The sequence below is a fragment of the Otolemur garnettii genome, unplaced genomic scaffold (assembly GCF_000181295.1).
Source record: "Otolemur garnettii isolate 467f Iridium unplaced genomic scaffold, OtoGar3 scaffold00035, whole genome shotgun sequence".
Lineage (NCBI taxonomy): Eukaryota > Metazoa > Chordata > Mammalia > Primates > Galagidae > Otolemur > Otolemur garnettii.
Window position 1 is genome coordinate 1,873,795 of NW_003852430.1, and position 11,158 is coordinate 1,884,952.

Here is an 11,158-nt window from a genome sequence, read left to right on the forward strand (position 1 = left end):
CCACCTTAGGTGTATGTGGCTGGTGCCTTAGCCACCTGAGCCACAGGCGCCTAGCCGGGATTTATTTTTCTAAGCGAATATTTCTCCCTATTGTAAACCTGTCACTGAGTTAGGCACCATAAAGAATGAACAGTACAAGATCCAAGTCCTCATGGAAGAGGACGTCAGTGAGGCAGAAGAGAAGGAAGGATAGACAAGGACGCCATCTGCTGTCGTTGGAATTTCTTTTCACGTGGCCTTTTAATTTTGCTGTTCTGTCTTTATGAGATGAAGTTAGGTCATGTCCCTTATCTTGACAAGTCTTAGAAATTATCTAGAAAACAGGTTTTGGCTGAGAGAGGTGATTCATCTGGGAGGATCACCTGAAGCCAGGAGTTGGAGACTAGGCTAGGCAATATAGTGAGACCCCTATCTCTACAAAAAATGAGAAAATTTAGGCAAGTGTGGTGGTGTGTGCTTGTAGTCCCAGCTACTCTGGAGGCTGAGACAAGGAGGATCGCCTGAGCTCCAGAGTCCACAGCTTCACTGAGCTATGACAATGCCTCTGAACTCCAGCCTAGGCAACAGCGGTCTCAAAAAATAATAATAATAACCAAAAACCCCCCAAACCCCACATACGTATTTTGTAAACTAATCCCATGACTAGACGAAGGATTCAGTACTTTGATTATTCAGCTTTCTACACCACCTATGCCATTCTTCGACCCTCTCTCTTGTTCTTTACCGTCAGCAAAGGTAAGGCATGGGTAAGGCCCCAGGATGGTGGACTGCTCACATCTCTGCTCTGCGTGTCATGTAGCAACAAGATGGTGGTGCCGAGGTGCTGAGGGCCCCAAACAGTGTGTGGGAGAAGCAGAAGACTTTGACAGCACAGGTGGGACAAGTTTCCATTCTTTGCTGAGGAGGGAAGCCCGGGACGGGGTGGAGAAGCTGAAAAGCTTACAGAAAGCTTGCAGAAACAAGTCTTGCCTACTGCTTATTGTGATTTCCATTGCCTGTTGCTATGTTTTGGAAATTGTTTACAAAAGGTGGCTGCAGGGCCCGGTGCAATGGCTTATACCTGTAATCCTAGCACTCTGGGAGGCCAAGGCTGGCGGATGCCTGAGCTCAGGAGTTTGAGATCACCCTGAGCAAGAGTGAGACCCCCATCTCTAAAAATAGCCAGGCAGCAGGTGTCTGTAGTCCCAGCTAGAGAACCACTTGGGAAGCTGAGGCAAGAGGATCACTTGAACCCAAGAGTCTGAGGTCAGCTCACAGCTAAGTTGAGCTAAGATGTCACAGCATTCCACCCAGGGTGTTTGACTCTGAAATAAACAAGCAAACAACACAACACAAAGTCCCCCAAACAAACAGACAAAAAAACCACAAAAAGACGGCTGCGCCCAGACCAGCTGAACGAAGGTTGCAGTGAGCTCTGCGTGGCGGAGAAAGATGGAGGGAGGCAGTGGCTCCTGGGAGAAGAAAAGCAGACAGCTCAAGATGGAAAATCATAAAACAGATGACACTACCAAGGGAAACGCAACAATCTGCAATATCATAACCAGAAAAATTACCCAGCTTCCAGAATCAGCGAGGAATTTACTTGAACATGGATCGACATGATATTTTAATGCTGCTCTCTGTGGCCTAATAGCAAACAGTCTTTTTTGGACACATCTTGAATGTGACACAGGTTCATACTGCCACTGGCTTCCCAAGGGTAGTGATACCATTTTGACAGCACAATGAAGCTTGAAAAGTTTTTTTGGGGGGGGGCAGGTTACCTTTGAATACAGGTGATTTGAATTGTGAGCCCTGTATCATAACCCAGGGTAGACTGGCTGGTCTTGTTTTGGGTGGTCTGTACCCTGTTTTCTGGGCTATACCTGTCAATGGCAGCCTAGCAGCCAGGTCTGAATCAACACTGCTACAAGAGAAAAGAAACAACTTACTGGATTAGAATCGCTAAGCCTGTCTTTATAAAGATGTTCCTTCCCATTTTACTCCAGCGTGGGTTTGCAGTCTAGCTTGGATCTAGACAACATAAACTACTTCTGAGGGTCCTTCAATTACCTGAACCTGGCCTAGAAAGTTACTGATTTGAAGCAAATATGTACACAAAAATAAAATGATATAAATTTGTTAAAAAGAAACAAAAATAGTTTCCGAGGAAATTCTTCCAGTCATTTCCCCAAAAGGCTTTTTTTTTCCTTAGTGGGGGAGTTGAGAAAGATTTGAGTCATCTTAAGGGACAGAGATTGAGGAGCATCTCGTTGTTGCAGTGATCCAGACCCATGCACGACACGTCTTCTTCAAAATCCCACTTGCCGCCCTTGCTCGGCAGTGAATACTGCTGGTGGGTTTGAGAGGTGCAGGTGAGGAGAAAGGGGTCTTCCTGAGGGGCGTGGTATGGAGGGGACTGGATGTAGCTGTTAAAATCCATGTGCACCTTCTCATCATAAAAATTACCCCCTGGATTCGGCCATAGTGGGTGACAGCCAGTTTTGGCTGCAGGTGGTTCCAATGGAATCTGCTGGAAAAACGGTTCTGAAGAGTTCTGGGAAGGAGTGAAGTTGCAAGGCCAGCCGGTCAGAGGAAAAGTATAATTGGAATAGCAGTTTTCATTAAGAGAATTTTTCCCCAAAGCCTCATTTTTACTCCATGTCTGCAGATCGTTGTAATCCGAGTAGGCTCTGGAGGCAGAGGGCTGAAGCAGGTCTCCGCTGTAGGCCCTACCATCAGGCAATTTGCATTTCTCATAGAGCTTAGTGGGGTCCAGCCTGGAAGTGTGGTCAGCCATGTCGGTGGTTCCCCCCGAGCCATAACTCTTGGAGAAGGATAAGCAATCATTCAGCGACTTCTGCTGGGGAGCGTTAGCTATTAAATGTCCACTATAACTACCAGGCAATTGGCAGCCTTCCTGGAAAGACCAAGTTAAAGGTAAACTGCTCTGGCTTTGTGTCTCACCTGGAAGAGACTAGAAAGGGAAACGAAATATCCATGTTAATAAGTTAAGCAAATCACACCACCACCCTAGGCACCCATGAGTTATTCTGTACAAGTATTCTGTACAAGTCCCCACAGATTTTCCTCATTCCTTACATGCTTGAAGTGCAAACACACAGAGCAGCTTTACTGCAGATAACACAAGAAGCAAAAGCAGCCTCTGTTTCCATTTTAAAGCTTACTGACCAATAAGAGATTTTCCCTCATTCTATGGAGATATGAATGTGTTTAAGATGTTTCACACTCAAAACACATCTCACTAGGCTTGACTACTTTTTCAAGAAACTTACAAGTAAGTAGCTAGTTTAGAAAAATCAAACTACTGCTTCAGAGATTTATATTATCCTCAGTACAACTCTCAGGGATCTCTCATTAGTTCCTTTTTTTTTTTTAACACAGAGTCTCACTTTATCGCCTTTGGTAGAGTGCTGTGGCATCACAGCTCACAGCAACCTCCAACTCCTGGACCTAGGTGATTCTCTTGCCTTAGCCCCATGAATAGCTGGACCTACAGGTGCCCGCCACAATGCCTGAAAATTTTTTTGTTGCAGTTTGGCCAGGGCTGGGTTTGAACCCACCACCCGTGGTATATGGAGCTGGCACCCTACCCACTGAGCCACAGGTGCCACCCTCATTAGTTCCTTTTTTGACTTTCTGGTTTTAGTGCTGGTTGGAGTCTGAAGTGACTCCAGGATTATTATTTGTTTGTCTGTTTTCTCCTCAAAAGACTTTTCTTTGGACTCACAAGAATTTTGTTGTGGGAGGCCAAGGTGGGTGGATTGCTTGAGCTCACAAATTCGAGACCAACTTGAGCTAGAGACCCCTGTCTCTAAAAAATAGCCAGGTGTTATGGTGGGTACCTGTAGTCCCAGCTACTTGGGAGGCTGAACCAAGGGAATCCTTTGAGCCCAAGAGTTTGAGGTTGCTGTAAGCTGTGATGTTATGGCACTCTACCAGAGGCGATAAAGTGAGACTGTCTCAAAAAAAAAAAAAAAGAAGAATTTTATTGAACCATGGATGGGATCTCTAGAGCATGTGATGATAAGTTTATTGTTACAAATGAGGGATGTATTGTTCTCTAATCATAAGGAAAGAATCTGGTTGAGAATTAAATTATGTTCTTATTTACATAAAACTATCAGCTAATAAAAGGACAATTTTAAAGGGTGGAGAGAAAGGGCGGTAACAAGGTAGAGTGGATGAGAGGAAATCCCCCTTGATTTGTCTCATGGCTGGGAAAAAGGGTAAGGAAACACCCATGTGGGTTTGGGGCTCTCCTTTCCCTACAACAGACTCCAATTACAATTTTTATTTTATTTTGTTTTTTTGAGATGAGGTCTTGCTCTGTTACCCAGGCTGGAGTGCGGTGGTATCAACATAGTTCTCTGAAGACTGGAATTCCTGGCTCAAGAGATCCTCCTGCCTCAGCCTTCCAAATAGCTAGGATTGCAGGTATAAGCCACTGTGCCTGGCCTACACATTTTTTTTTGGCCGGGGGCTGGGTTTGAACCCACCACCTCCAGCATATGAGGCCAGTGCCCTCCTCCTTTGAGCCACAGGTGCCATGGGATGGACCAGCTTCCCTCCCTGTTCTACATTTAGAGCTTCCGGGGATGGACCAGCGCCATCTCTGTTCTCCTAAAATGAAATGTAGATCTTCGGACAGTAGAAAAGTATAGGAATTACTACCACTGTTAACCCTACAAACCCACAAACCTTTGATATGCTACCCACAAAGTAATGGAATTCACATCTGTTTGGGGGGTATGTAGAAAATTTTAAGGGCAAAAAAGCATGAGGCTAATATTTTGTGGAAATCATTTCAGTTCATTTTGGTTCTCTTAGACCCGAAACATAGAACGCCAAATACAGCTTAAGTACTAATTCAAGTTTCTCTTTTTAATTGTTACAGGGAGGATGATTCTATAAGTACATGGAATTAATTGTTGAGAGCATGACATAGGATGGTAGAGAGTAAGAGTAAAACCTTAGATGGGCTGTGCCCAGTTGCTCACACCTGTAATCCTAGCACTCTGGAAGGCTGGGTGGGAGGACTGCTTGAGCTCAGGAGTTTGAGAACAGCCTGAGAAAGAGAGAGACCCCATCTCTACTAAAACTAGAAAAATTAAAAAAAAAAAAAAAGGAAAAACTAGCTGGGCATGGTGGCAGGTGTCTATAATCCCAGATACTCAGGAAGCTGAAGCAGGAGGATTTCTTGACCCCAAGAGTCTGAGGTTGCTGTGAGCTATGACACCACAGCACTCTAACCAGGGCAACAGAGGTGAGACTTGGTCTCAACAAACAAACAAACTTCAGAGGCAATTTTGTTGGTGGATATGGCCTGTGATCTGTGGCTTTCATTTGTCACCATACGGGTGGCAAGCTGCTGTATGTTTTGAACATAAGAGATGAAAAGTACCTTTTTCTTCGGGCTCTCTTTCAGGTTTGGGGTGACAGAGGAAGATGCTGCGTGTGCTTTCTTCATGGCTCTTCTTGCCTCGGATTCCAGCTTGGTTTCTGGTTTGGGGTGATCGTGTTCTCCCTTTGACTTAAAGGGGACACAGGAATAAAAGGGAAGCGATATAATAAATAACTAGATTGCACTTCTGGTGTGTCAGTTTTCACGCAGAGTCCAGCCATAGGACTGGGGTACAGTAGGGGCCTATTACAGTGAGACTGGGTGAAGCCTCGGAAGAAGCTCCCAGCCCTGTGGCGCCTCTCACCCACCCAGCAAAGCCGTGCTCACAGTGGTGAGTAACACTTGCTCAATGCTTCCCGTGGTCTGGGCAGGAACGGATAAGCACCCTGTGTGCCCAATCTCATTTCATCTTCAGCATAGCCCTGGAAACATACCATTAGTGTCACCTCCAGTTTACAGAACAGGAAGCTGAGGCATGGAGAAACAACGACCCCTGAATTACCTCTCCTAAGAGGGAAGGGCCTAGATTCCCCTACCTGGTGCCAACCATGCTGAAAACCAATTGTTAAACATTCAGGAATTTTGTGAGCTGTGTGTCAAAAGGGCAGTTAGCTTGGAATCAGCCACGGTGGGAATGGAATCGACCACAGAAATTGGCAATTGCTATAAATTGGGAGGTCTGTTTTTGGAGAGCTGGTTTACCAGCCCTCCACTGATTCAAACCCAGGCAGTCTGAGCCAGCCTCCCTCCTTCAACACTGTTTATACCACGGCCTCATTAGTGAGTCTCACACATTTTATAGAACTGGGGCTTAGGAGAAGAAGTAACTGGTCCAGGTTTTTAGAGCTGGTATTCAAACTCCTCACTCAGTGCCGTGTAATCGGATTAACTGTTACTTCCCCTGAGAAGCAGGAGGCATGGGAGACAGCATGAGCCATCCCCTCTATATATTCAAACCTCCATGATATGGAGGGTACAGGCATTTTCTCTTCCAGAGTGTGGACTTGCAGGGTTCGTGCCTGATCTAATTCACCCATGTACCTCTAGCCTCTGATGAAACTCCTCTGTAAGGAAACTCTGTAAACATTTGTCATCTTAAGGAGAAACAGGGCAGGACTCAGCGGCTCATGCCTACAATCCCAGCACTCTGGGAGGCTGAGGCTGGAGGACTGTTTGAGCTCAAGAATTCGAGACCAGGCCAAGCAAGAGTGAGACCCCGTTTCTACTAAAAACAGAAAAGTTAGCCAGGTACAATCGAATGCACCTGTAGTCCCAGCTACTTGGGAGGCTGAGGCAGGAAAATCCCTTGAGCCTAGAAGCTTGAGGTTGCCGTGAGCTATGATGATGCCACAGCACTGTACACAGAGTGATAGAGTAAGACTCTTGTCTCAAAAAATAAATGAAAGAAAAGGAAAAAAAGAGAAACGAAAAGACAGAAAGAGAAAACAAAAGAGAGAATGAAAGAAAAAGAGAGAAAGAAGGAAGAAAAAAAGAGGACAAAGGGAGAGAGAGAGAGAAAGAGAGAAAGAAGAAAAGAGAGAAATAGAATCGAATAACTCAAATCCAACCTGGAAAAATATAAAGTGTCCATCATGTCTCCAAAAGTTGGTGACTGGGAAACCCCCATGGCCTCGGCAAGGAATTAGCTTCAGAGGTCCGTCACAGTTGGGACAGCGTTTCCCTGCAAGAGAACAAAGGAAAATGACCCTCTGTGACTGAGCCATGTCAGTTCACTCTTGACCAGTACAACCTTGACAATTTCTTTCTTTCTTTCTTTTTTTTTTTTTAAGACAGAGCCTCAAGCTGTCACCCTGGGTAGAGTGCCATGGCATCACAGCTCATAGCAACCTCCAACTCCTGGGCTTAAGTGATTCTCTTGCCTCAGCCTCTCAAGTAGATGGGACTATAGGCACCCGCCACAAGGCCTGGCTATTTTTTTAGTTGTATTTGTCTCTGTTGTTTGGCAGGCCCAGGTTGGGTTCGAACCCACCAGCTCTGGTGTATGTGGCTGGTGCCTTAGCCGCTTGAGCTACAGGCACCAAGCCAAACCTGACAATTCAGCCCTAACTCTGGAATGGCAGAAAATAAGCCCGGGCAATTTTAGAGGCTTCCATTCCTTGGGGTTATCTCTGACCCTGGGAGGCCTGACCACCATAATGCCCAGATCAGTCTCACACATGGAAAGAGTAAGTAGTAGGCCACGAAATGGGACATTTCACAGGTCAGGGAAGAGATCTTCTGAGCAGAAGCCTCTCCGTATTTATTTACTGATATTTGAAATTCTGTATAGAGAGTAGAAAAAAAAAATCTTTCATTTCACAATTAGAACTAAGGGTCAAGGGGCAAAGCCACATGGAAGACAGAATACAACTTTGAAATTTTCACTAAGGTGTAAATGACTGGTATCAAGTCCTGCCCTGAGAGCAGGTTTTCTTTGTTTTGTTTTTTGGGACAGAGTCTCAAGCTGTCACCCTGGGTAAAGTGCTGTGGTATCATAGCTCACAGCAACCTCCAACTCTTGGGCTCGAGCGATCCTCTTGCTTCACTTTTGTTTGTTTGTTTTTTTGATTTTTTTCTATTTTAAGTAGAGACCAGGTCTTGCTTTTGCTCAGGCTGGTTTCAAGCTCTGGCAATCCACCTGCCTTTGCTTCCCAGAGTGCTAGGATTACAGTTGTGAGCCACCAGGTCTGGGCCCCTGAGAGCAGGTTTTGAAGACAAATTACTAAGAACATGAAATAACTTGAGGTCTGAAATGGACAAGACACAGGGAACATGAGTGAATCTATTTTACAATCTAGTGAATGTGACCCAAAAAATGAACAAATGTCTCGGCACGATTGTGACGTAAACCTTTATGGACAGAACCGAGTCTCACCTCCCCGTTAGTCTCACTGCAGCCATTCCAGATGACCGCCTGCATGGACACCACTCACCAACCCATTTCCCAAGAGGCCAGGTGACACGTCTGATAAAATAATTTCCCCTAAATATGAGTGACTGATGAATTAATGTTATTCCTTAATATCTTCCTTTCAATAGCGGCCTTGAATCAAGTGCCTTAGCCCAAGGAAGAAGCCTTTTTTATTTATTTTTTTAAATTTATTGGGTCTTATTTTATTGGATCTTTATATACTTTATTTATTTATTTATTTATTTATTTGAGATAGAGCCTCAAGCTGTCACCCAGGGTAGAGTGCCATGGCATCACAGCTCATAGCAACCTCCAACTCCTGGGCTCAAGAGATTCTCTTGCCTCAGCCTCCCAAGTAGCTGGGACTACAGGTACCCGCCACAACGCCCGGCTATATTTTGGTTGCAGCCGTCATTGTTGTTTGGCAGGCCCGGGCTGGATTTGAACGCACCAGCTCAGCTGTATGTGGCTGGCGCCTTAGCTGCTTGAGCCACAGGTGCTGAGTCAATTTTTTTTTTTTTTTGGAGACAAAGTCTCACTCTGTTACCCTGGGTAGAGTGCCATGGCATCATCATAGCTCATGGCAACCTCAAATTCTTGGACTCAAGAGATCCTCTTGCCTCAGTTTTTCTATTTTTAGTAGAGATAGGCTCTCCCTCTTGCTCGGGCTGATCTCTAACTCCTGAGCTCAAGCATTCCATCTGTCTTGGCCACCCAAAATGCTAGGATTACAGACATGAGCCACCATGCACTGCCAGGATCAGCCTTGATAGTAGTGGTCCCAGCAAGGCAGGCCTGTGGGGCAGATCCTGGGACACAGAGCATCTGGCTGGCTGGTTTCTAGTATCAGAACAGCCTTGGTCTCCCCTACACTTGGAGGTGAGGGTTGAACCATTAGGATGTGCTGGGATGTCATGGCCCACCTGGGCAGGGGCCTCTAATGGATGCCAGCTTCGTTGCCAGTGTCACCAAGCCCCCCCACTCACGCTGCTGCTTCTGCCGGGCTTTGTCACAGATGGCAGGCCTCAGGTAGATCTTGCGTCCCTCCTGCATGGAGCAGTCGAGGCCGCACACCACCACGCCCAAGCAGGATTTCTTGAGGATGCGGGAGTTGTGATTGTTGGTGTTGCGCATGGCCCAGCTGCTCAGGTGGCGCTGCGCGTTCTTGTCCTCTGAGCTATACACGTGCTTGGCATAGGAATCAGGCCACTCCTGGAACACGTCGGTCTTGTTCACATTCTGACCAAAACACAGAGAATACTGTTACAATTGAAGCCAGAAAACCAACTGGCAACCATAGGGGAGTCAGTGGGAGAGAATGGTGTTTTGGCAACTCAAGAGATGGGCGAGAGACCTTTGGCAAAGATCTACCCAAATTTAATTCTGACAGCGGTGTCTGCAAGCACAACACGGCAGTGGCAAAGTCCCTGCTGTGTCTGTCAGACCTTTGGTCAGTGGACCAAAATGAATCCTAGCCCTCCACGTTCTACTAGTCAAGGTTTTCTCCAGCCGTCTGGGATGAAAGTAACGACTATTTCTCAGTGAGACTTTTTGAAGATGAACTCACACTACGGTCTTATATAATAACTGCGTAAAACCTCATGATGCGATGGCGAGATGACGGCTTCTACCCACTACAGTCACTTTACTGGGAATCCTGTGGATTCCTGCAAAGCCACCAGAGATAAGCAGTGGAAACAGCAGCGAGCCCTGGTTCAGAGAGGTCTGAGGGACACTTCCTTCCCAGGGAAATTTCCTCCCTTCTTCTCTACCCCCATATTCATATGCCTCAAATGTGGCAGAGGAGTCAGGAAGAGCTTACTTTGACCAGGGGCTTCTGGGTTCTTGTCCAAGACTGGTGCTATTTCCCCAGGGCAATAAACACCTGCGTAAACCCTTCTTTAAAAGTTTAAAGTCAAGGGCAATTTGTTCAAAGGACAAAACGTTAGTTTGTGAGATGAAAAGGTAAGGCTCAAGAGATCTGTTGCTCAATACTGTGTAGTAGTTACCAGCACTGTGCTGCAGACTGAACACTGGTTAAGACGGGCTTAGCACCTGTAGCGCGGTGGTTACAGTGTCAGCTACCTACACTGAGGCTGGCAGGTTCAAACCCAGCCGGGGCCAGCTAAACAATGACAACTGCAACAAAAAATAGCCAGGCATTGTGGCAGGCACCTGTAGTCCAAGCAACTTGGGAGGCTAAGGCAAGAGAATAGCTTAAGTCTAAGAGTTTGAGGTTGCTGTGAGCTGTGATGCCATAGCACTCTACTTAGGGCAACATAGTGAGACTCTATCTCAAAAAAAAAAAAAATGGTTAAGATGGGCTCGCACCTGTGCTCAGTGGTTAGGGTCCTGGCCAACATGCACTGGGGCTGGTAGGTTTGAACCTAGCCTGGGCCTGCTAAACCACCACCACCACCACAACAATAACAACAAATAGCTGGGAGTGTGGTGGCATCTGTAGTCCCAGCTATTTGGGAGGTTAAGGCAATAGAATCGCTTAAGCCCAAAAGTTTGGGGTTGCTGTGAGCTATGACGCCACTGCACTCTATGGAGGACGATATAGTGAGACTCTGAATAAACAAAAACAAAAACAAAAACATGATTAAGATGGTAAATTTTATGTTGTGTTTTTGACTGTGATAAAACTAATAAAAGCTGGGTATGGTGACTTAAACCTATGATCCTAGCACTCTGGAAGGCCTAAGTGGGTGGATCATCTGAATTTAGGATCACCTGAATCTCAGCATGAGTAAGAGCTGGACTCTGTCTTTAAAAATAGGTGGGCGTTGGCTCGGCGCCTGTGGCTCAAGTGGCTAAGGCGCCAGCCACATACACCTAAG

General features: G+C 46.0%; 1 protein-coding gene across 1 annotated transcript in view; it reads right to left on the minus strand.

Moving 5' to 3' along the window:
- Nucleotides 1-2,218: 2,218 nt before the first annotated feature.
- Nucleotides 2,219-11,158, minus strand: part of GCM1 (glial cells missing homolog 1) — a 22,020-nt gene continuing 13,080 nt past the window's right edge. Inside the window, exons 2-5 of the mRNA XM_003789647.1 lie at nt 9,302-9,554; nt 6,973-7,085; nt 5,405-5,533; nt 2,219-2,956 (exon numbers count right to left, since the gene is read on the minus strand). Of these exons, the coding sequence (XP_003789695.1) occupies nt 2,219-2,956; nt 5,405-5,533; nt 6,973-7,085; nt 9,302-9,554 (1,233 nt within the window). The remainder of the gene's footprint in view (nt 2,957-5,404; nt 5,534-6,972; nt 7,086-9,301; nt 9,555-11,158) is intronic.